Raw genomic sequence first — 26237 nt, 5'->3', positions numbered from 1 at the left:
ACTGGGTCCCTCAGCGGTTCATACGCCTCCTGTCCAAAACAGAACCCGCTGCTTTCTCCTGCAAGCCTGCTTCTTTCTCAGATACTCTGTCCTGGTGAAGGGGATCACCATCCACCCATCCTGCCCTCCCCTCCAATATCTGACACACGCTCCTCCTGCCATGTCCCCCCAACCCAGCCAAGCAGTCACCAAGCCCAGTCCCTCTTCCTCCCCTCCCACCCTGCCCCAGGTCAGCCCCCACACCCCATGTCTCTCCTGCCCCCAGCAGTGGCCTCCCTGTCTCGAATGTCCCTCTAACCACCTCGACCCATTCTCTACACGGCCCCCACTGCCACCTTCCAGGGTGACGTGTCCCATCTCTGCCTACAACCCCTCGATGGAACCCCCCATCTTCTGGGCAGCCCTGCCACCTCTGCAGGGCCATCCTGTCACCCCACCCCCATAGCCTCTCCTCCATGCCTCGCTGCTCAGCCCAGAGACAGGCAGGGACTGTGTGAGGCTGGTCCTCAAACAGTGTTTCAAGCTTCAGTCACTCTCTGGGGCCCCATCTTCACAGGCCCAGCGCGTACTCCTTTAAGACTTAATGACAACACCTCCTGACTTCTGTTCGGAACTTTTACTTTGGGTCAAGTATTGGTCAGCAAACCCTTGACATAGATTTCCTTGTTTAATCCTCATGACAACCCTGAAAAGCAAGTCCTCTATGCCCCCATCTGACAGCTGAGGACATGAAGAACAGAGGCACTAAGACAAGTGCCCAAGGCCACACTGCCAGCAGCCATGAGCCTGCACACCACTGCCCCCAGCCCAGCCCCATATCACTTCTTCCATGACCCTCCAGTTCCCCCCCATAGGCCAAGCCATTTCCCAGTTCTTTGACTATTTTCTCCTCTGCACACATCTATTGCAGTCTTTGTCATATTGTGGGTCCCCACTGAAGGTGGGGACCATGGTTTTATTTTTGCATCCTGAATGCCTGACATCAAATGTTTATAAACGAATGTCCTGGTGAAGGGGGTCAGTGGGCAAATGGATGAGACAGGAGCTGGTCAGGGGATAAATGTCTTCAGGCTGAGAGTGAGGAAGTACAGACCTCCCTCAACTTATAATGAGGTTATGGCCTCATAAACCCATCAAGGTCTGAAACTATAAAAAATCAAAATTGCATTTAATACACCTAACCTGACTTCCCTGGTGGCTCAGATGGTAAAGTGTCTGCCTACAATGCAGGAGACCTGGGTTCAATCCCTGGGTCGGGAAGATCCCCTGGAGAAGGAAATGGCAACCCACTCCAGTATTCTTGCCTGGAAAATCCCATGGATGGTGGAACCTGGTAGGCTACAGCTCATGGGGTCACAAAGAGTTGGACAGGACTGAGCAGTTTCACTTTCACTTTCACACCTAACCTACCAAACTCAACATTCAAAAATGAAGATCGTAGCATCTGGTCCCATCACTTCATGGCAAATAGATGGGGAAACAATGGAAACAGTGACAAACTTTATTTTCTCGGGCTCCAAAATCACTGCAGATGGTGACTGCAGCCATGAAATTAAAAGATGCTTGTTCTTTGGAAGAAAAGCTATGATCAACCTAGACAGCATATTAAAAAGCAGAGACATGACTTGGCCGACAAAGGTCCATCTAGTTAAAGCTATGGTTTTTCCAGTAGTCATGTATGGATGTGAGAGTTGGACCATAAAGAAAGTTGAGCGCCGAAGAATTGGTACTTTTGAACTGTGGGGTTGGAGAAGACTCTTAAGAGTCCCTTTAACTGCAAAGAGATCAAACCAGTCCATCCTAAAGGAAATCAGTCCTGAATATTCATTGGAAGGGCTGATCCTGAAGCTGAAGCTCCAATTCTTTGGCCACCTAATGCAAAGAACTGGAAAAGAACCTGATTCTGGGAAAGATTGAAGGCAGGAGGAGAAGAGGATGACAGAGGATGAGATGCTTGGATGGCTTCACCAGCTCGATGGACATGAGTTTGAGGAAGCTCTGGGAGTTTGTGATGGGCAGGGAGGCCTGGGGTGGTGCAGTCCTTCGGGTAACAAAGAGTTGGACATGACTGAGCAACTGAACTGAACTGAACCTACCTAATACCATAGTTTAGCCTCCCCTATCTTAAATGTGCTCAGAACACTTATATAAACCTGCTGCTGCTAAGTCACTTCAGTTGTGTCCGACTCTATGTGATCCCATAGACGGCAGCCCACCAGGCTCCCCCATCCCTGGGATTCTCCAGGCAAAAACACTGGAGTGGGGTGCCATTGCCTTCTCCTTACACAAGCCTATGGCTGGGCAAAATCACCTGAGGCAAAGCCTGTCTCAAACAAAGTGCCGAATTGTTCATGTAACATACTTCCAGAATAGCTCACTTCCGAATAGCTCATTTCCAGAATACTGTACTGGAAGTGAAAAGCAGAATGGTGGCCTGGGAACAGAACAGCTGTGAGTGTATCAGTTGTTCACCCTTGTGGTCGAGCAGCTGCCGCTGCCCAGCATCACAAGAGAAGATCCTACACATTGCAGGCCTGGGAGAAGATCAGACTTCAAAGTGCGGTTTCTACCGAACTTGTGAAAACACCATTGTATTATCATAAAGTTGAAAAATTGTAAGCTGGACCATCAGAAGCCAAACCACTATAAGTCATGGACTATCTTAACAACTGGGCTGGTAGGAGGCAGACGGAGGGTGAGGAACAGTAACACCTTTGGGTGTGGAAGGCTGGATGCATGCAAGGAGTGTGATCTTTACCTGTCTTGATGCTGGATGGGAGGCCGGGTAGGGTGGGGGTGGGGGTTGTCTGCGGAGATGGGCCTGGAACGGAGCCCTCTTACCTTCTTACGCACCTGCTGCTCTTTGGCTGAATGGGCCTTCACGTGCTTGCGGAGGGAGCTGGGGTCTGTGTAGCGCTTGGAGCAGCCAGGGATCTGGCAGGCGTACGGCTTCTGTAACATCAGAGGGCAGAGGCGGGGTGAGTGGGGGGCCACCCGCCAGGCCCTACGTCCTGCTGTGTGGCTCACGTCCTATCCCTCCCTGTGTCCTAAGCCAGGAGGAGTCTGACTCAGGCCTGCCCACGGGTGGGGAGAAGGTGCCTGGCCTGGTGGTGAAGGAGGAGTTTGTCTCCATTCTACCCTCATCCTGGGACCTCAGGTAAGGTGCCTCCCCTCTCGGACTCTCACTTTCTCCGCCCCCCAAGTTCTAAGACTTCTTCCAGCTCTGACACTGGCTCTGAGAAAAGTACACCCTTTGTGGCTCAGAGCTGCAGAGAAGCAGCAAGTGAACAAGGAATAAAGTGAGGTGGTGGCCTTGCAGAGGGGGAGGAGGAAGAGGAAGAACAGGAGTGGGACAGAGCACAAGGCAATAGGGCACAAACGTGGACCAAGCTGGAGAGAGGCAGGGCCCAGGCTGGGAGCCCCTGACCAACCCTTGCAGTGGGTCCAGAGTCCCCAGACTGGTCCTCAGGCTATGAGAATTGTAGGTCCTCAAACCCATAATCGCAGGAGACCAGAGGGTCCTGGGTCTCAGGTGTAGCCCTGGGTAGGCTGGGCATCGGTGCCCTTCACCTCCCTTTCCCTTGGAGCCTCATTCATCTTCTAGAACAAGTCGGTGCCCACCACCTCCCCTGGTTCCTACCCAGACCCCAGTGTGCTCTCTACACCTCCAATATCCCCTCTCATTCACAGCCACAGGGCCCTTCTCACAGGCCTGGCCACGCTCTCACCTTCTAACCCCCATGGCTCCCTGGTGCCCTTGGATAGAGCCCATCTCCGGGCGCTGAAGGCCCTTTGTGACTTTAGCCCTGGTTGAGTCCTCACCCCTCCTCACCCCTCGGCACACCCAGCTCTCGTCACCTCCTCTCCAACCTCTCCTTGAGTCTGGTTCCCACCACCACTTCTCAAGTTTCTACCGGTAGCCCTGTCCAACTGTGCTGCTGGGTCAGTTCAGGGGTGAGTTTTCTTCTGGGAAGGGTCCCTTCTGATTCATCCCAGGTCAGGGGCTCTGTGGCCCTAACTGAATTCTGAGCTCCCTGTAGAAGCAAACCTCCATGAGACCTAGCTCAGGGATTCCAGCTGCCACTGGGGCTTGAAGTCCTGAAGGCTCCCTGTCCAGCAGCTCTGATTTCTCGGGGCCCTCTGGCCTCCAACCACTGGCAGGGGACACTGTGGTGGGGGACGTTTGGAGGTGATGCCTACGTCCCCACCAGCCATGCCTACTGAACTGCCCCTATACCTCGATGTGAGCCAGCCCTGCTGGGCAGCGTGGGGTTGGGGGCGGGGAGCAGAAACAGAGGGCCATACCTTGGTGCTGCCGCGGAGAGTTGCCAGGTTAAAGAAGCAGAGGAGAGCAAAGAGAGAGACAGAGCAGTGAGGGGCTGGCCTCGCTGAAGGGCAGGTACAGTGGGAGGGTGGAAGGCAGGCCTCGGACCTGCCCCCCACACAACCACCCAGAGACACAGACACAGACCCACACCCCACAGGGCCCTTTTTTCTTGGTCCTGATTCCCACCCCAACACACACACACACACACACACGCACGCACGCACGCACGCACGCACGTTCTCTCATGGGCCCTGCCCTGCTCTGCCCCAGGCCCTGTCCCCAGGGGACTCTGATACAAATCCACGCGCTTTTGTCAAAAAGCAAACAAACAGAGCTCCGTGTGTGCAGGCGCCCTAGCCTGGAAAGAGGGCACAAGGCCCATCTCTGTGTTTGTTTTTCCAGGGCCTGACGTGTGTAGAACATTCCTCTAGCTCAGCTCCCCCAGGAGCCCTCAGGAAACCCTGTGGCTGGCTGTCCCAAGCAGCAGCCAAGCCCCAGGCCTGCAGTCACCACACCAGCTTCAAGGCCTCGCTCACAGCAGGACACTCCGGGCCATGCTGTGGGCATCGAGCACCTCACAGCACCCTCCTGACCCATGCACAAGACGGCCCCTCACATACTGAGCCCCCCCAATGTGCAGGCACTGTGCTCAGCGCTGGCCGGCTGCGATCTCCTCTCAGTCGCACACCCACCCCATAAAAAGCACCCCCACTTTACAGATGAGGAAACTGAGCCTGACGCTTTGCCCAAGATCCTGCAGAAGTGCAGTGCCCATGCCCCTCTGCTAAGGTGCCCCCTCTCTTCTGCAGCCCTGAACGGTCCAGGGAAGTGGACTAAGGAGTGACTATTGCCCCCATCTTCCCTGTAAGGAAACCGAGGCCAGGGCAGGACAGTCTGTGGCAGTCAGGACTTGAACTGCACATGGAGTAGCTGGGATGTGGCAGGATTTGGTCAGCACGCAGTCAGTGAGTCACAGGTAGGTCAGCGACTCAAGTGTGCTGAGCAGACCCTGTGTCTGGTCACCACACCTGTCGCCTCAGTGGATTTCCCCATCCCTCTCCTGTAAGGTAGGAGTGTTTGAGGCCCAGAGAGGCTGGGTGGCACTTCTCAGATCTCTGGGAACAGATGGAGGGCTGGGATTAGAATCCAGGCTGGCTCTCTCCAGTCTATTCCACTGCTTTCCAGCCCGTGGAGAGAATCCCACATTCTCTGGTGCCAGAGGGGAGCTGGGAACATGACCAGGTCCCCTCTGGAAAACAAGGCCCAGCCTGCATGGGGCTGACCCCATGGGCCTGAGACTCGGGTGCTGGGAAAGCAACCTAGCCATGGGGAGCCACTGTAGTGTCTCCACGGGCCTGGCGCGGGGGCTGGGCTTGACCAGGACCTTCTGGGGAGATGCAGTACTGAGATAACCCCATGGGCTCATTCTGGGCCTGCCCTGACCCTGCCCTCGGAGCTCCATTCACACACAAGTGGGGGGCCAGAGGCCTGTTGCTTTGGGGCTGGGGCCAGGAAATTCAGTAAGGAGAGGGGAGGAAGGGGTAAGTCAGGGTAGGTGACCCCGAGATGCCTGGAGGGAGGCCTGGGGGAGGGGGTGCAGAGGGGCCTGGTGTTGCTGGGGCTGCTGCGTGTACCTCTCAGGGCTGCTTTAGGTGCCAAGGGCCCCAGGGGCTAGGTATAAGAAGATGATGGAGGCAGAGGGGTTTACTAGCATACCTCTTCACTCCATGTCCCCAACCCCAAGACAGTAAGCCTGAGGTGGGGGTGGGGGGGAGAGTGATCGGGCTCAGGTTGGGGGCAGGGCTCTTCCTTTCTACCTCATCCCCTCCGCGCTTCTCCCCTTCTTCAGCAAGGGGCACTGAACTAGCGATCAGACAGACTGGGTTGCATCCCAGCTCCCCCACTTCCCAGCCACGTGACAGTCAATGATTTCATCTCTGAGCCTCAGTTTCTGTGTATGCAGAATGGGAACAGGCCCCTACCTTGTGGTTTCACTAGGATTAAATTGGGGGAGGGTGTGTGTGATCTCAGGGGACGGGGAGATGTGTAGAACACTCTGCCTAGGGCCCGGCCGGGCCCCCAAACATGACTCCCATGCTATTTTCTGCTTTCCACCTCCCCCATCTTTTGGGGATCTTGGTTTTCCCAGCTATAAAACCCCCAGAGGGCCTCCAGCTCTGACTTGTTGCCATGTGGCCTCCGACTTACCCTGGAAGGGTCAATCGCCCATCTGGGCCTCTGTTTCCACATCTGTATGTCCGTGTTACTGGACAAGCTGGGCCGCACGACCACACAGGTCTCCCAGGCCCCCACCGGCAGAGTTCCCCAAACATTCACACAAACAGCAGAGATACAGGCCAGTGGTCCAGATGTGGAGTCTGGCTATGGACCCGTCTCCTGCTGCACTGAGGGGCCGGGGGTCTCCCAGGCTGGTGCATCCCCTCACATAGGTGCTGTGAGACTGGGGGAAGGCCCCAGTCAACTCTGCCACCTTCAGGCTGAGTAGGAGACTGCCCGGAGCCCCACTTTCCTCATCTGTCAAATGGGCTCGTGACCTGCTGACCGGCAGAGATGGTGGGAGACGATGTTGTAGAAGTGCTCTATTAATCGCTAAGGTCTGTATGCACAGCACAGAATGCTTGGACCTGTGCTGTGGTGGAGCCACAGGTTATCTATCACACTGGCACAAACAGGAGAGGAGGTGGACACACCGGCATCTAGGGCCCAGGTCACTGATCCAGGGGCCTGGAGTCTTGGGCCCTGCTTACCTCAATGGCTTACCCACTGTGCCCAGGAGATAAGCAAGGCCTTGGAGAGCCTTTGGCCTGTCTCCATGCTGGGGGTCAGGGTGGGGGTGGACAAGGAAGAGCAGGGAGGACTGGCTTTGAGTGACCGACAGGCCCGGGGAGAAGATGCAGGATGTGAGCTGCCCTGCCCCCACCCCGCCCCGCACCCCCACTCAGCGGGACCCACACTACTGCTTGGGCTGGTGGTTCTCAACTAGGGGAGAGTTTAATTCCTCCTACCCAGGAGTTTTTTCAACACTGAAAGACATTTTTCATTGTCACAACTGGGAAGTAGAAAATCGCTCCCATCTAATGGACAGAGGCGTCCCTGGTGGCTCAGTGGTAAAGAATCCGCCTGCAATGCAAGAGACACGGCAGAAGCCACAGGTTCGATCCCTGGGTGGAGAAGGGCCCCTGGAGAAGGAAATGGCAACCCACTCGAGTATTCTTGCCTGCGAAATCCCATGGACAGAGGAGCCTGGCGGGCTGTAGTTCACAGGGTGGCAAAAGAGTTTGTAGGGACACAACTTAGCAACTAAAACAAGAGGCCAGGAAGGTGGCTAAACACCCTAAATGATGGTACTTCCCTCTCCCTGCAAAGAACTGTCCTGCCCAAAATGTCCACAAGGCTGAAGGCAGGGTTTCTGCCTGGAGGTGGCTGCTGCCCTGCATCAGACAAATACGGGCGGAGTGCTTGTCCTCCACCCCCACCCTCGGCCTCTGCCCCCCGGCCTACCGTGTCAAGGTGGGTGCGCTGGTGCTTGGCGCGGTCGCTGGAGTTGCTGAAGGCCTTCTGACAGCCTGGGTGCTGGCACAGGTACGGCTTCTCACCCGTGTGGCTCCGCAGGTGGATCTTGAGATTCTCCAGCCGCGAGAAGGCCTTGCTGCAGCCCTCGAACTGCAGGAGAGGCCGGTTGAGGGGCGCTCTTCAGGCCCCTGAGGACCCACCGCCCAGCCCAGAAATGGGCCATGGCATCTGCTCTCCTGCCAACCCCCCACCGGCCCTTCCCGGGGCCTCCCGGTGCCCCAGTTCAGCTCCCCATGAAGTGCCCAGGACCCAGACTCTTATCTGGGAAGGTCTGGTGGGTCCAGAAAAAAATCCATCCCCAATTTAGAAATGGCCACTAGGACTTGACAAAAAACTGGTCCTTCTGTCTCCGGATGGGTCTGCCCTCCAATGGTGTCTGGAGGTGACATGCCATTCTTACGGTAGCGCAGCCCTGAATGGACAGGGTGCAGGCACATGTCCGGTGTAGACAGCCCTGGATTTGGAACCCAAGGCCTGGATTTTAGTCGGGTCCTCTCCCAGTGAGGCTCTGAGCAGTGCCCTTGATATGTCTGTGCCTTAATTCCTTGCCTACAAACTTAAGGCTGTGTGGCCAACATCCATGGCTGATATGAAAGCCCCAAGGGGTGGGACACTGACTGTCAAAGGGCTTTGCCCCCCTAGAACACGGCATCACGCTGATTGCTGTCAGAACAATGACCACACTTGTAAACTCAGAGTCTCTGACTTATCATTTGGCTGTTCATCTGTTCAATGCCCCAAGTATGCACCAGGCCCCACGCCAGGCAGTGAGCATGCAGTGGGTACAGCACAGACATGTGATGTCCCTGGACATGTGATGTCCCTGGTTGGGGGTGAGCGTGGACAGAAGGGAACACAGACAGTGCCGATTCTGGCAGCTTCTGTCCAGCTCCCATCTCTCCCCCCAGAGTCCTCTAACTTCAAACTCCTTCCTCCCTACCCTCTACACAGCTACCCCAGGAGGCTCTGACGTATGAAAGAGACCCTGCTGCTCTCGCCTAAATCCCCTTGGGCCTAACATTCAAACACCCAGCCCTCCACACCTCCGGCCCCTCTTGACTCCCCACCCGAGGCTCACAGCAGCAAGGGTCTGCCAGGTAATTCCAAGTCTTTGTTCCTGCAAGACACTCAGCAAGGAATGTCCTATCTCTGGTAACAGTCTGTCCAACCCCCGTCAGCCTGCAAGATCCTTCACACACAGCCCCGAGGAGCATTTCCTGGTCCCCGTGTGACTGGCTGCCCTTTCCTGCTTCTCCTCACTGTCCAGCTTCCATTCGCAAGGTGCCTGCCATGGGCAGGAGGAGGAGGTACCCTGGCCTGCATCTGCTCTCCGTCCAGGCATGATGCTGGAGGTTTAACCATACGACAATCAAAAAGTGAGCAGCCCCAACATCCCCACCTCAGAGATGGAGGCTTCCTAGGGTAGTCACAGGGTTGGGATAGGACGCAGACCACATCTGCCTCTGTGCTTGCTGTCTTCCCAGGAGCAGGGGGCAGGGCGAGGTGACTCTTAAGAAGAAGCAAATCAGAGGAGGCCCGGCTCCCTCTCTTGAGCCACTGGTTCCATCCTCTAGGCCAGGACAGACGTGAGGACAAGGACTCAGAGACAACGGCCGGTCTGGGGAGGGCACTCCCAGCGCCTCTCCCTTGAAGACCCGGCCACAACTGTGGGCCTGCTCTGCTTGGGGCTGTTCCAAGGCAAGGCGCCCGCAGCTGGGTTTTAGAAGCTGTTCTGCTTCCTATTTCCAGATGTTATGCCTTTTCCATGCATCAAAACCAGAAGGAAATCCTGTTTGGGGAGTAAATAGGCCACAAGCCACACCCCCACCCCCTGCTCTCCTGAAAGGCCTGGGCCAGGTTCACCCATAGTGAGGTGGAGCAGTGGCTGAAGGGCAGGCTGCGTCTCAGGCCCCAGCCGGTCCCTTTGTTCCTCTCTGGCCCTTACCAGGAGGGTGGACGTCTGAGGTGGAGGGCAGTAAACTCCTCACATGCTGTGTGCTGTTCCTGACTTTGGGAGGGTCCGCCTGACTCTGAAGACCCGTACATCATCTCCCCAACCGGGGCCTGTGCGCCCGTCTGGCCAGTTGTCCATCTCAGCACAGCTACCCCCACCCCCACGCCTTTGCTGAGGCTGTGCCCCTCCTGGGACGCCTGCCCTTCCAACTCGCTGACAATTTAATTCAGACATTTTTCAGAATCTTCAGCTTGGTGTTCGAGGTCTACCAACACGGTCAGACACCTCTCCCATCTGCATACACCCCACGTGTTAGGCTGTAGCCGCATGGGAGTGATCAGACCCGGAACGGGTCGGGAACTTGAATGCCCCCAGGCCTGCTGGAGCTGTTCCCTGGGAATGGAACGCCTTTCCTTTCTTCACTCACTCAGACATCAGCTCGTGGTGCCCCAGCACTACCTCCTTGGAGAAGCGGTCCCCAACCTCCCGTTCCTCCTTGGTCACACCCTGAGCTGTGCTGAGGTTTTCACTGTACATCCCTTATCCTCTCTCCAGGCCTCCAGGCTGAGGGTTTGGGAGTTCCCTGTGGGCAGGGCTGGCATCTCATTCATGGGGCAAAGGGTGGGTTAGAAACGTGATCCAGTGGTGTTAAGAATAGGGTTCTGGGGCCTAGGGGTGCAGGTACCGCCCTTGTGCTCACCCAGGTATCCCACACCTGTGTATGTGCGCTGCGCCCATGCCTTGCCTGGATATGTTGGCCTGGCTTGTCCTGCCCGGCCCCGTCCCACTGGAACTTCTCAGAACTGAGTCCCAGGCTGGGGTATATAACAAGCATCTGGCTGAGGCACCACAGTAGGGGTCCCATCCCTCAAGGTAGGATCAGAGGTAGCAGCAGGTGCAGTAGCAGCGGCCTGGGCAGGACAGGTCTGAGACAAGGATGCAGGTACCCCTGGCAGAGCAACACTCCCATCAGGGCCAGCATCCCAGGTATGAGGGTATATGGGCTCTACTTGCAGTTGCCTGCCAAGGCCCCTGCAGCCTCACCCTTTAACAACCCCAGAGATGGGCTAACAGAGGCAGAGAGGAGAAGGGGAATGCACGTGGGTTCAGCACCTGGGTGCTCACTCTGCTAGGCCTGGCACTGTCCCAGCGTGATCTCGGATCCCCTCCACAGCCCTTGGGGCAAGTATTGCTCTCCCACTCTCAGGAGCTGAGGCTCTGGGGAAACCAGCAGAGCAGTTCCAGACATGAACCCTGATGTGGGACAACCAGAGCTTGTTTCTTGACTGCTCCACTTGTGAATGATCCGAGATGAGTGCCTTCAGTTCTGAGTCTCAGTTTCCTCACTGATAAAACTGGGTGAGTTCTACCAGCCTTGGAGGCTGTGAGGACCGCACAGGAAGTGCTTATCTTGGTACCAGGTTCTTGCTCAATATCATCATGGTGGCCATCATTTGAGGTCAGAGAGCAGGTAAGTAGTGGAGCGGCATTCTGCCCAGGGTGGCAGTTCCTGGGCTTACTGCCCCTCTGCCCATTTGGAAGGGTGTGTGTGAGTGTGTGTGATGTCCCACTGGGCATGGTGGGCTCCCAAGTCTCCCCAATGTCCTGTTTCCAATTCTTATGCCTTAACCTCTCACTTTCCTCCAAAGGCCTGATTTCCAGACTTAACTTTCTCAACACACCCTGGGCTCTCCAGCCCTTGGCTTGGGCATATCAGGGGTGTCAGCCTGGGCCTGGGGCCTGGAGCAGGTTGGGGACCAGGGAACTGTCTGGAGGAGCAGGTGCCCCAGCACCTCCTGTGATGAGGAGTTATCCCAGGGCTGTCCGGGCTCCACCTCCTAGACCCCATCATACCTTAGGGAGCCAGGAGTCAGCAGGAATCACAGAGGTGGAAGGGCCTGGCCTGGAATCCTAGAGCTGGGGCATCTGAGTTTCTCATGAGCCCCTCTCTGCTGCCTTATAGCTGGCAGCTTCACCAGACAGCCCCCAAGGCCCCTCCGACTCTAATGCTTTATGAGTCTCTTTCGGAATTGTAAATCTAACCAGGTCACCCCCGCTCAGGACCCTCTGTGGCTCGCTGTGCCTCCTGACATCCAGTCAGCCCCCTTAGCCTGGCATTCGAAGCCCTCCCCGTGGGTGTGTCAGAGCCTGGAAAGCAGGCAGCTCCGTGATCCTGGCAAATCAATGTCCTCTCTGTGGCTCAGTTTCTTTCTCTGGAAAATGGAGATGTGAGGAGCCCACTCATAGGGTAGTTGCGGCAGTGGGGCAACATGCATTTGTGCATGCCACAGAGGACATAAATGTTATCACTGTTATCATGGTGGTGGTGGTTGCTCCTGACTTGCCCTCAGGGGGACACCTGTGTGGATCAGGTTCTACTGACTCCAGAAGTAAAGAACCCCTGGTTGATGTGTTTGTCATTGACTGATGTGGCCCTAAAACTCTTCCCATGCCAAGCCCATGGAGCACCCTTTGTGTAACCTCCAAAGGGACTGAGGCAGCCTTTTGTGGGGGAATGGCTTGAAGGGGCCCCATGCACTGACGGACTGTGTGGGGGGCTGGGAGGGCAGCAGGAAGAGGTACACCATCACTGTTGTATTGTGGGGGTACAGATGCTGCAAGAATGGAAAAATGAGTCTTGCTGGAGCAGAGATGGAGCCAATGGGCACATCCCAGGCTTTGGGTCTCAGTTTCCCTGAAGAGGGTGGCCCTAAGGTGATGCTCTGGTGACCCAAGGGCATAATGATGTTTCCATGGGGTGTGTACAAAGGGAACACACTCAGAGCGGGGCCTTCCTGACATCCCTCCCCCAACACCCTAACACAAAGACTTAAGCCTGTAGGGGTGTCTGAGTCTCCCCTCACCCACAGTTACACCCTGCATGGCTGGCTCCCCAGTGTCTCAGCAAGTACAAATGCTCACCCCAGCATTCTGGCTGGTGTGACCTGGCCCCTAGTGACAGCTTGGTGATATCTGCCCCTTCACACCTGCATCACTGCATTTCAGCATCAAGAATCAAAGTGGCCTGGGTGCAAATCCACACTTCCCAACTGGATGACCTGGGAAAGTTCATTTCACTTGCTAGAGCTCAGATTCCTCATCCGTAAATAGGGCATAACTTGGGCACACGGCGGGTGGGTGCTCCCTGTGAACCACAGGGCACATGCAGTATCCTGTGACCATGGCCCTGACGCCAACCATGGACACCCAGAGAATTAGCCGAGCACCTCTTATTTAGAATGAAGTTGAAATAACCAAACGTAACAGATTTATGGCCAGAAGCAAAGGCTCATATGCCATGAGCAACAGAGAGGGTGGCTACTGTGGGTAAAGGGGTATATACAGAGGGGAGAGAAGGAAAAGAGACATCTAACAGTCTAGAAAAATGTAAGAATGAGTATTAAGTTTTTCTATTTACTTAGAATGCATAAACATTAAAATATCTACTAAGATGAAACTGGGGTGAATTCAGAGTCATATAAAAGACTGGGTGATACCCTCTCAGTCACCTGGCAGGAGCCAGGAGCTGGATGTGATTTGTGTGACATTTCATTTTATCATGACAACATACTCGTCTGGTGAGGTTCCTTCCTAGCCTCACTCTGCAGATGAGGAAACTGAGGCTCAGAAAAGAGACGTCACTGGCTGTAAGTGATTTCACACAGCCAGTAAGTGTCAGACCTGGATTGGCTCCTAGGCCTGGCGGATGTGTTAGTCTGCCTGTATGTGTCCTTGATTGCTCTGGTCACTGCCTCAGGGAGCCCTGCACAAAGCTCCAAAATCAGGCTGGTCCTCAGGAACTATGACCACGATTTCCAACTGGACTCACATCCGGGGTTCCTTTCCCAGGCAAGACCAGGCCCAGCCCTGGATGCAGAGCTGATGCTGGGACATGGGGATGTCCTCCTTCCTCCCAGCGCCTCTGAGAGAAGCCACCACACACAAAGGAACGCTGAAGTGACACAGCAGAGAAGAGCAAGCCCATCTGAGGCATAGAGTCTTGAAAGGCCCAGTTTCCACATGTGGGGCCTGTTACAAAAGCAGATTCAAATAACGGGGAAAATACCCCAGGAACCGTGAAGCCCTAGACCATCTGGAGTTTTATAGTAACAGGCAGGGGAAAATCAGAACCTAATTGAAAAAAGTCCACTGCAATCCATTACTGCTACATGCAGCTCACAGAACCCAGGGCGGAAGATGAAAGACCAAGCTGAGCCTTCCCGAGAGCTGGGGAGGGGGCACCAGCTTCCCTTCCAGGCCAAGCCCAGGGACCCTTCAAGCTCTGGCCAGGGGAGGGGGAGGGCTCTGGGTCCGACATCAGAATCTGCGGGGCTGGGCTCAACCCCCTCCGAGGGCTGCGCTCACCCTCCTCCGAGGGCTGCCCTCTCTGAGCCTTTCCCGTGTCTGTGAAAGGGCTGAGCAAGGTCATTCAGGTCAGCTCCAGGACAGAGCCAACTGGTGCTGGGCATGCCCATTCTCTCCCTCTAGGCCCTTGGGGAGAATCAAGGGCCCCATCTCACATGTGAGGCATGGGACACTGTTCCACAAGCTGAAGGCCATGAGGTCGCACAGACAGAAGTCTGTACTGGGGCCCCCGCCACTGACCACCACGAGCTTGGGCAAGTCATGGCCTATCTCTGCCCTCACTTTTATGTTCTCTAAAATGGGGCCACAGCAAACGGCTGCTAGAAGTAAATAACAGGGCATGCTTAGCACGGGAATGGGGACACAGTGCGTCCCCAAGGATTGTCGAGTTTCCTCCCTGCAGTTGCCATGGACCCAGGAGGAGGGAGGCCCCTTTCTCAGTCTCTGGCTGAGGATCTGGACACAAAGGGTAAGGAGGAGGTTTGGGGGAACAGGGCACCCGGGTGGGGCAGAGGAGAAAATGCCTCCAGTTTTGGCCTTTGCCAGTGACTTGCTGCTAAACAAACACATTTCTGGTTTAAGGGTAAAATATATTGGGTTACAGCAGTCTGGCAGGCCATCCGGGGATCAACTTCCCATTTTTGTACAAACTCTTAACCTACTTTCAACAATGACTTGGACGGGAGAGCTGTATGGTGCCAGACCCTTCTCCAAGACATCAAATAGTTCTGCGTTTGGCCAGCTTGAAAGGCCAGCCAGCCGGGAGCTGGGGTCCACTGCTCACCCCACATCCCGGGACTTATTGTCCTCTGAACCCCGTGAGTTTTCCACGAGGTCTTTTCAGAGCCTCATGCTTCACGGGTCCTCAGGGACAGGTAGAAGCAAGAAGTGGAGGGACAGAGGTAGAGAGTCCTGGGAGGTGAGGCCAGAGGGCACCGGCCTGAACTGGTCCTGTGAGAGCTGTAGGGTCTGGTCCATTCTCGGGCACCCGGTCCCTCTGAGTGAATGAATGAATGGGCAGATGGGAGCAGGAGGGAGACTCTGACAGTAACAGCAGCTATCACACTTACTAGGTACCGGGCTGGGCCCAGCTCTCCCTTAACATAACTCCTTAGTCCGTTTAGGCCAGCACAACAAGTCCCGTTGTTACAGGGACAGAAATGGAGGCCCAGGGAGTTTATGTGAGAAAAACCCTGCATTCATGAAGGACGGGGCCTGGGTTTGCCTCTGGGGCTCCTCTGTCCTGGGTAGCCAGGACTAAGGGGCGCCATGAGACGTGAGGAGAGAATTTCTCAGCTCGGGGCCTTCACAACCATCCAGAGAGGCTGGCAGATCAAAGGAAGAGGGGTGGGAGCACCCAAAACAGAGGGAGACTGGGCTAGAAGGCCACAGGTCCCCTTCCCAGAGGAGAGTCCCCAAGCTAGGGGTGTGGGGCTAGAGATGCCCATCGCTTCCTCACCAGGCCTGCACTGGAGGCTCTGGGCTGGGCCCTTCTCCCGCAGGAAGTCCCTGTCTGGGCAAGAAATGGGCTTCTGTTCCCAGCCAGAGAGGCCCAAGAGGGCTAGGCCACCTCTCCAGGGTGTGTGGAGGCCCTCAGAGCAGGAGCTACATGGGGAGGTTGAGTCTGCTCACCAAGCAGACAGGTGGGATCCAGGGGGCTCCCTGCACTGAGCAGGGCACAGGGCTTGAGGTTGGAAAGAGGCTCAGCTGAGGGCCAGGACCCGCAGAAGGCAGACTGCACAGAAGAGCTCACACATACACACACACACACACACACACACACACACACACAGAGCAAGTCACCAGCCACAGACTGGAAATGCAGACACACACACTCTGACACCTCTCCTGTTACCAAGCCACATGTCAAAGACAGAGAACCTCAGGATACCAACATACAGCACTCACACACACACACACACACACACACACACACATATACCCAAGGACACCCAAGCCCCAGGCCCCACCACAGGCACAAATGTACAAACTCCCCAGACTCTAGATACACTGACACACAGCCCCACGTGAAGCACAGGCAGAAACTGGCTCACATATCAGACACAGAACACAGATGGCCTCATGGTGGTCTGTGTATGCACAGGGAGAGACACCCGGAGACAATATCCAGCAAAGACTTCCTCCAAGAGGCCAGTGGATAAAGACATGTCCTCACACCAACACCTCGATACCTAACACAGCCAAACCCATGGATAGCCACGCTCCCACCTGCTTCTCCTTGGTTCCAGGCCACCCAGGAGATGGGGCTGGGGGAGGGGAGGGAAGACCCGGCTGAGCCCCCTGTATCTCCTGATGTTCCAATGGCTGCTGCATTGGCTTGGCTTTGGGGAGGGAACATGTAGCCGGAGAGAATGCCAAGACAGGCCGCAGGCCACCCTTTGGCCCCACTGACCTCTAGCCCACTGCCCACGCCCCCGTCCCAAACTCCAGGGGCAGACTGCTGCCCCTGCAGTGTCCTCTGCCTGTCTAGCCCTCCTTGCCCTCTGGGCTTGTCTCAAGCCCCAGCCCTCCCCTCCTGTGCCAGGTCATCCCTAAACTCTTTTTGCCCATCTCTGAGCGTCTACCTCCACCCTGGTGCACTAATGCCCAGACTGCCTGTCTCTCACCGCCTGTCCTCTGTGTGGACACCATACACCCCTTGGGCCTTGCCAGGTGTTGCCTGGGCTTTAGGAGCCCACTTCCCGTAGGGGAGGCAGGCAGGCAGGCAGGAAAGCTACACAGCGGCCCATCCCGTATCCACAGCTGAAGTACCTGGAACATTTGCTGAGGAGACAAGTCTCCAGAGGGGTCAATGTCTGACCCTAAGAGCTGAGGGAGAGGGAGGTGAGTGCTGCCCCAGGAGGAGGGGGGAGGGACCGAGATGTACAATGAATGAAAACATTCTCTCCAGCCTCAATCCTCCCCCAAATAAGCCTGTGACCACAGGCAGGGGCTCAGGTCCACTTCCTCCTCCTCCTGGCCTCAGGAGCCTATTGTGGACATCAGGGTGTGGTCTTGGTCCTGGGCACAGGACAGGTGCTCAGAAGATGTTAATCCCTCTTTCAGCTCCTCTCCCGAATTCCAAGAAACAACAGGGCATGGGTCCATGATGTGAAAAATGTTAGGGTCTGAAGATCTGACTCCAGCTCTGGCTCTGTCACAGGTTACTGTGTGACCTTCAACCAGTCACTTGCCTTTTCTGGGGCTGCCTACCCAGGATTGGGAGTGCAAAGGTGGGGCTGCAGGAATTAAGACTTGCCCAACCCTCAGCATCCTGGGGCTGCCTGGGGAGAGGGGAGATCCAAGACATTTCATCCATCACCTGAAAGGAAACCTCATGTCGGGTCAACAGGAATCATGACAAGGGTCCAGATGCAAAGTTCTCATCTGAGGTCACAAGTGGGTGAAAGCAATCTGCCCCGTGTGCACCAGGAACATCCCGTGAGGCTCTGGGCCCCTTGGAAGGGGGAGGGCTGGGCCAGACCGCTGCTGTGCACAGCTCTGGTCACGGTGGGGGTGGGCATAGGGGGATCAGAGAGGGCTGTGCTCAGTCAGCGGGTGCCCTACAGGAGAGCAGGTGAGAGACCCAGCCCAGATGCTCAGGAACAGAGCCAAGTGACTGCGTGTTCACCAGGACAGTGCAGCATGGTTCCCAAGTCACCTTCAGGGATACCCTCAGTATCTAAATTGGGTTGGACCTGACACCTGGGGCCCAGTGGGACCATTTTCCCACCCACCACAGATCTACTAGGAGACCCCAAATGGCTGGCCCTGGGGTGGCAACTTAGGGCCACACACTGAGTGAGGCCACGTGGCCCACATCGCATGCTCCTGCCACTGATGAAACCCAGTGCCCGGACTCCCTAATAAAGGTGGATGGAAGCAAAGGTGACAGCCTAGCTCTCACACTCAAGCCAGTGAAGGAAGCTCAATTGCCATTAGGATCCGATTACACAAACTACAACAACAAAGACAAATGAAATCCAACCTATGGAAGGGATGAGATGCCGGGAAGAGACATGGCAAGCCCTTCTGGCAACCAGGCACCTCAGTCTGCAGAACACCTCTGTTTCCTGGACCTACCACATCACAGTCACCCCGCCAGAGGCAGGACCAGGCTCACAGGCTCACTCTGGGGCTTCTTGGTAGTTGGAAGCCACTGCCCATGCCCCCCAACTCCCAACTGGCCCACAGTGCAGGAGACCTCCAGCTGTGAGCAGGCACCTGGCAGGTTCAGCCACGGAGTCCCCTGGGCCAGGGGTCCTGGGAGCCGTAACAGCACCGTACCTCCTTCCCAGTGCCTCTGGGAGGAGATAACTTAGCAGGCAGCGGAGCAGACAGGAGTGAGCTCCTGGCTTTTGGGTTTCAAAACCTCAGGCCTCAAGGCCGAATGGATAGGACTCTGGAGACAGAGATGAGACGTGCAGTGAATATTTTCAAATGATTTTCTGCCATAAATCCAGGCACAGGGCCTGGCACACAGTGGGCTTGTGTGAATATCTGTTAATGAATGAAAGAAGCATCAATAAACAAATGAGCCTTCAGGGAAGTGTGGGGCAGGACGGGGAGCCCCCTGAGTTGGTGGAGTCCAGGAGAGGCCTAGTTGGGAGGCAGAGCAAAGCATCCTGTGTTCTCTCCCACGAAGATGTCCAGCTGGGAAAGGGTCCCTGGGGGAAAGCAAGACCCAGGGAGATGGCAAGGCTCCCTCAAAGTGGGGGGCTCAGAGTTCTGCCCTTTCACTCTGGGGCCAGGCTTGTGGGAAAGAAAACTAGGCCTGTGGTAAGCCCTGAAGTAGGGCTCCTCCCAGGCAGGGCTGAGGTTCCCCACGGGCAGGACTCCGGATATCTTAGGAGGTCCCACGCCCAGATGTTGAGTCTAAGCTGGACCTGAGGGAGCCTTTCAGGTGGAAAGGAGATAGGTGGGCTCTGGTCAAAGATGGGGCAGGAAGCTGAATGCCTCAGAAGGTGCCAGCATGAGAAATGACTCTGAGAACCCCTTGGTTCAGTGCAAGCCCCCGATGCCCCCAGAATTGGGGCAGTGGTTTGTGAACTGCCTGAGATGTGTGAATTACCCAGTATATGGGGGCTCAGAGACAATTTTTCAACTTACATTTTTTTTCTCTCACATTCAAGTTTTTAGACTCCAGGTTCAGATCTGACATAAATAGAGACCATTGTCTACCCCATCAGGGGCTTCCCCAGTGGCCCAGTGGGTAAAGAATCTGCCTGCTATGCAGGAGACACAGGAGACCCAGGTTTGATCCTGGGTCAAGGAAGACCCCCCTGGAGTAGGAAATGCCAACCCACTCTGGTATGCTTGCCTGGAAAATTCCACAGACAGAAGAGCCTCACATGGCGAGCAATAAAAAGCAGACTGGTCTGCAGACTTGGGAAACATTGGGCCACAGGAAAGAAATGACTGGAAACAAAGAATTAGATGTTTCACGTCACCAGAAAATAACGATACTAGCCATAATAGCCATCACACTGTCTTTCAGATCCCCCCAGAGTGTTTATTTCCCCTAAAACCCCAAATCTCTGGATGTTCAGTCCAACACAGGTTGGAAGGTGCTGGAAGAGTCTGGGGGAGCCATCCCGCCCCTCACCTGCGTGGGGTGCCCCAGGGTCTGAAAGGGAAGCATGTCTTATGCTGGGCCAGACAAGCTGGCCCATTCTCATGGGACTCCTCCATCCAGAGAGAATCACCCTGTGGTCACCACGGGGAAGAACAACCCAGTAAACTGAAAAAATGACAACCATATGATAGAGCAGGAAGGGGTCGTTCAGGAGGAACGCGCTGCAAGGCACTTCGCTGAGAACCAAGGGGATGGCGGAGGGCATCCTGGGGAGCAGGGCCCCACCCAGATGCCTGGCTGTGCAGAACAACTCGGGGACGCCTGGGACTCATTAGCATTATGTCAGGAATAATATAAAATTAAAACATTTAGCTTTGGCTTCTAAAATTAAGGAGGACAAAAAGAGAAGGATGCCATTGTGCTGAGCCACTCAGCTATGACTTGGGCACCGATAATTTACAGGAAGAAAATCTCTGCCTTGCACTTGGGCCCAGCTGGGGCCCCTGCCAGCAGAGACTGAGGACAGACGGCTGAGTCTCCAGCTCTGTCCTGGGGGAAGCAAGTTGGGAGCCTGGGTGAGGCCCAGGTAAGGTCTTCTAACCGCTCACTCTCCATGGCAACGCCAGTTATATGCCAGTCCTGCCACTCTCCTCATGGCCTATCTCTACACCGGCCACTGCCCCCCAAATCCATCATCTGCCTTGCAGCCAGAGAGTTTTCTAAATTGCAATCTGCCCCTGACACTGCTCAAAACCCATCCATGGCTCCTTACTGCCTGCAGAATACCCAAGGACCTCAGCCTGGCATTTCCAGCCTCCCACCATCTGAATCTAGCTGTGGCTGGCTCTCCAAGCTCCTTTCTCCCTCTCTCCTCCCCACTTACACTGACGACTTGGGCTCTTGGAACTTTCTACCTCTGCGCTCTCACAGATGCTGTTCCGTTAGCCTGGAATTCCCTCAGACTCCAGGGCTCAGCACTGATGGTGGCCCCTCTGCAGAGGCTCTGGGGGAGGTCCTGGCCAGACTCCCTTCTGGGTCTACCTTGGCTCAGGGGTAAAAGCAAGGTCACTGGGCTGGGCAGTGTTGGGGACCTGAGATTCACACAAAGTCAGGACTGGCCATCCCTCAGAGGCCCCTGTGTTACAGATGGGGGACATTATGACAGCCGGCAGAGAGCATGGCTGCCCTGCCCCCAGTTCTGACCTCCCTAGACTCCTGGGGCATGCTCACTCTGGGGTACAGAGTGCTCTGGAGTCATCCAGGCTCGAGTTCAAATCCTGACACCCCTCCTGCTCTGTGACTGGCACAAATCAACTAACCCCTCTGGACTTCAGCATCTTTGTTGGCATTGCAAGGATGGAGGCAGAAGTCTAGTGCTGCCCAGTTCCAGGGCTGTGGACAGTCAGCACCAGGCTCTACCCTATAACCAACTGTTACCACCCGTGACCCCTGTGCAGAGAAACTGAGGTCCCAGGTTACAGAGGACAGAGAATCAGTGACAAGATGGAGACGGAGGCTCCCAGCTCTGGAAAAGCAGTCTGGGAAGAGTTCACAAAGCCTGACTTGTCCAGGGGCACAAGAAAGCTGACCAGCCATTCATACACTTCCTCACCCATTCATGCACTCAGCTAAATGCAAATGGCTAGGTGTCCAAAATACGCTTCAGTAAAGAAAGCAATTTACCAGACAACACATCTGGGATGACTGCATTCCAACGAAGAGTATAATTATCACATATACAGAGAAATACTCTGAAATGTTAAACAGTGGTTATTCCTGAGTACTATAATTAGAGGTAACTTTCCCTTTTTTCTTCCATTATCCCTTTTTTCTACTCTCCCTTTTCTTCTCTCTACTATCCCTTTTATCTACTCTCTACCTCTTGATACATTATACTTTTGCTTTAGACTACTCTGTTTTGTTAATTTTTTTTTTAAAAGTCACAGGGACCAGTGTGATACTTTATAGACAGATCCAGGCTGCAGAAGAATTCAGACTTCCTTCAAAATTCGGCACGTGGCTTTGGGTGAGCTCTCCTGCATTAACAAGATCTGGGGATGTTCCCATCCTCATTGTGGAGCCAGAAAGATCTGAATCAGGTCTGGGTCTGACACTTGCCCTCAACCTATGACATGTGGGTGAAGGACTTCCCTCTGACCTCAGTTTCCACACAAACACACGGGAACAACATGATGGCCTCTGAAGGGATTTGAGGATCAAGGATGACATGATAATAGCATTTGTGTCTGCATCAGGGGACCCAGGCTCACCCCATGGAATGCAGTGAGGAGTGCCTCCTCACAGAGTGACCTCATCAGGCTGTTTCACACATGGTGATCAGTGATGACTGAGGAGGACTCTCAGGAGACAGAGTGGCCGGATTAAGTAAACAACGGACACAAACAAGCCCACTCCTGGGGCGGAGGACACGTGGGCAGGGCGGAGCCCCAAGCCTGCACATGTTACATTTCACTCCCCAGTCACAGCCCCAGAGCGCCCAGAAGGAGCAGATGTGCCTTCAACATCCTTCTCTGCAGCCTCGGCTGAATGTCTGGGAACCTGCCTCTGAGCCAGCTGGATGAACTGCAGGCTTTAGAGTGGGCGGAAGTGGGTTCAAGTCCCAGCCCTGCTGACTGGTCCCTGCCCTAAGGCATGGTACAGAGCCTCTCTGGTCCAGGGTTGTCTTCTGGAAAATAGTTAACACTCCCTCATTGTAGGTTTGTATTGTAAGGGCCAAATGAGAGAGGAGACTGCATGGGATCTACGATTTCTTACTCTTACACGAGTCAGTAAGTATTTAAAAATAAAAGTTTAATTTTTAAAGTCTATTAAATCATATATTAATAGAAAAACCCCAAATGTCCATTAAGTGATGAATAAGCAAAAATAGTTTATCAATACAATTGCATATTATTCAGTCATAAAAAGGAATGAAATGCCAACACATTTCACAGTGTGGATACACTTTGAAAACACTGTTGTTCAGCTGCTCAGCCATGTGATACTCTTTGCAAGCCCATGGATTACAGCTCACCAGGCTTCCCTGTCCTTCACTATCTCCCAAAGTTTGCTCAAATTTATTAAGTCAGTGATGCCATTCAACCATCTCATCCTCTATCATCCCCTTCTCCTCCTGCCTTCAATCCTTCCCAGCATCAGAGCCTTTCCAATGAGTCTGCTCTTTGCATCAAGTGGCCAAAGTATTGGAGCTTCAGCATCAGTCCTTCCAATGAATATTCGGAGTTAATTTCCTTTAGGAATTGACTGATTTGATCTTCTTGCTGTCCAAGGGACTTTCAAGAGTCTTTTCCAGCGCCACAATTCAAAAGCATCAATTCTTCAGCACTCAGCCTTTTTTATGGTCCAACTCTCACATCTGTACATGACTACTGGGAAAACCATAGCTTTGACTATATGGATTTTTGTTGGCAAAGTGATCTCTCTGCTTTTTAATACACTATCTAGGTTTGTCATGGCTTTTCTTCCAAGCAGCAATTGTCTTCTAATTTCATGGCTGCAATCATTCATCCACAGTGATTTTGGAGCCCAAAAAAATAAACTCTGTCACTGTTTCCACTTTTTCCCCTTCCATTTGCCATGAAGTGACATGACTAGGTGCCACGATCTTAGTTTTCTGAACGTTGAGTTTTAAGCCCGCTTTGTCTCTCTCCTTTTTCACCCTCATCAAGAGGCTCTTTAGTTCCTCTTCGATTTCTGCCATCAGAGTGGTATCATATGCATATCTGAGGTTGCTTATATTTCTTCCAACAATCTTGATTCCAGCTTGTGATTCATCCAGCCTGGCATTTAGCATGATAACTCTGCATATAAGATAAATAAGCAGGGTGACAATATACAGCTTAGATGTACTCCTTTCCCAATTTTGGGCCAGTCCTTTGTTCCATGTCCTATTCTAACTGCTGCTACTTGTCCGGTTCTAACCCACAAACAGGTTTCTCAAGAAGTAGGTAAGATGGGCTGGTATTCCAATCTGTTTAGGAATTTTCCAGTTTGTTGTGATCCACACAGTTGAAAACATTATGGCAAGTGAAAGAAGCCAGACGCAAAGCACCACGTATTGTATGATTCCACTTACATGAAGTGCCAAAATAGGCAAATTCATGAGACAGAAAGTAGATCAGTGGTTGCCAAGGGCTGGGTGGAGGGGAGAATGGAAGTGACTGTTAATAGATACAAGGTTTCTTTTGGGGGTGATGAAAATGTTCTGGAACTAAGACAGTGAAAATGGTTTCACAACTTTTTGAACATACTCAAAACACTGATTTGTATACTTTAAAAGGATAAATCTCATGGTGAGTTATATTTCAATGAAACTTTTAAATTAAAAAAAAAATGACAGACAAAGAAATGGCAGGGCATTCCACCTCTGAGTATGAATAGGCCTGCCGCCCCAGTACTACTGAATGCCAGAAAGGGGTGTCATTCTCCACACAGCCTGCAATAATGTGTCTCTGCTCCTATCGCTTTTTACCCAGAGTGCCCTTCTCCTGCCACTTTGCCTGGCAAAATCCTGCTGATACACCAAGTTTCAGTTCACATGCCACCTCTTCCATGGAGCCTTCCTGGATTCCCCTACTGTTAGGGCAAGGTCCCCCTGGCATCCCCGAGCCAGCCCTGTCCTTCCTTCACCACTACCCCTAGGACTTAGGACTGTAACTCTCTGCCTCTGGTCCCTCTCTCCCACCAATGGGGATGTGAGTCAGATGTGGGATGGTGCTGGTCACACCAGCTGGCCTCTCATCTAGGGCCCAGCAGTGGACTGTACTCACAGCAGGGGCTCGGGGCATCTTTGCTGACTGAAACAATCTGCTCAATTGGGGTCAGCCACCCATGTCCTCCCCCACCCCCACCCCCACCCTTGGGTAAGGAGAGAAAAGCTCTTTTTTATATCACAGGTCTGACTGGAACAGGTGTTAGAATAAGTCTGCCCATTTCATAGATGGAGAGACTGAGGCTGGGGAAGGAACAGAGACTGGGTCAAGGCTGCCCAGGCAAGTCAATGGTGACACCATGACAGAGAGCCCAGACTCCAGACTCCCAGCCCACTGCTCCCAGACTTTTGGCCTCAGGGGCACACTTCTCACACCCAGAAAAAAGGCAGCAGCTCCAGGCTCCGTGTGAGCTGAAGGTGGTGACAACAGTGGGTCCTCATCTGAGGCCCCTGCCTCTCTTCCTGCATCCACAGAGAACTAGTTCTTGACTCCTGGGTCCTGAGCTCTACTCCACCTCTCACCGATTGCTCCTGCCTTTAAAGGACTGCTAGAAGGTGGTCCTTTTCTCTGTAAGGTCCCATTTCTCAGGCCCTGCCCCAGGCAATTCCCCATCAACACATCTAACCCCCAGCATTTCACCAGCGGAGCCCTCTCGTGGACCCCGCAGGCTCACTTAGACATCTTTGCTAACCGCTTGCAACACAAGGGGTTTTCATCATCTGTGAAATGACTGTATATTTTGGAACACAAACTAGGTGAACTGGGTCTGGCAAATTCTATTTGTCTGCTTTTCCCTTCGTGCAGGCGAAGCCAGACTGCCAGGGATAACCAGAGCAGAATGACAGTAATTTCTCGTTAGAAATATGTTACATAAAGTCCATTTCCATCTCCCTTAAGGAGCCAGCAGCAGCTCAAAGAGGTCCAACTTGAGAGTCTCTTTGTGAGGAAGCCGTAGAGAGGACTTTGGTTTTCTTACAAATCTATGCTTATTGTGTTTTCCATGTTTTCTGCAACAAGCATTTAAAACTTTTACAAATATTTACTTTTAAAAACTCAAGGACAGAATCCTCCTGCTTCTCCGACTCCTCCCTGCTGGCCTGCCTCTCGTTGCTTCTTTGCACGGGGGTGGTTTCTGTCGAACCAGGGGCTGAAACTCTCCCCTCCAGCTGCCAAGTTCTAACCGGACCCTGGGTCTGCTCACTTTACCTTCTCAAAAATGCCACCTTTTGAAGATGACTCTTGCCCAAGGTTTGCTTCGAAGTCCCTGGCTGACTGGGACCCAAATACAAAAATTAAATTCCTCTTTTCTACGATACCTCCTCCCCTCTCTGGACCTCAGTTAATCATCTATAAAATAAAGGAAGGCTTCTCTGGTGGTTCAGTGGTTAAAGCTCTGTGCTTCAACTGCAGGGGGCATGGGTTCAATCCTTGGTTGGGGAACTAAGATCCTGCATGCCGCGCTGTGCGGCCAATAAGTAAATAGGAAGGGCCTGAAGAGAGTCTCACGGGTCCCTTCTGTCTCTGGCAAGCTGCATCTGGAGGCGGGGCTTGTGGTGAGTTCTGAGATCCCCCTTGCTCACACCAACACTGGACTTTGACCTTTCCAACAAAAGGCACTATCTGTGCACGCCTCTAATTGGAGAACTAGGGTGTGTGTGCAGCAGTGAGCAGGTATATATCTGTCAGACC

At 53.9% G+C, this 26237-nt stretch overlaps 1 protein-coding gene across 1 annotated transcript in view; it reads right to left on the bottom strand.

The window, feature by feature from the left end:
* The window catches only part of GLIS1 (GLIS family zinc finger 1), a 239582-nt gene that overhangs the window by 14383 nt on the left and 198962 nt on the right, over nucleotides 1–26237 (bottom strand). The window contains 2 exon segments of the mRNA XM_020871407.2: nucleotides 2842–2952; nucleotides 7850–8011. Coding sequence (XP_020727066.2) covers nucleotides 2842–2952; nucleotides 7850–8011 — 273 coding nt within the window.

Source organism: Odocoileus virginianus, chromosome 5, assembly GCF_023699985.2.
Source record: "Odocoileus virginianus isolate 20LAN1187 ecotype Illinois chromosome 5, Ovbor_1.2, whole genome shotgun sequence".
Lineage (NCBI taxonomy): Eukaryota > Metazoa > Chordata > Mammalia > Artiodactyla > Cervidae > Odocoileus > Odocoileus virginianus.
The sequence above is the reverse complement of the archived record's forward strand: the minus strand, read 5'-3'. Positions and strand labels throughout refer to the sequence as shown.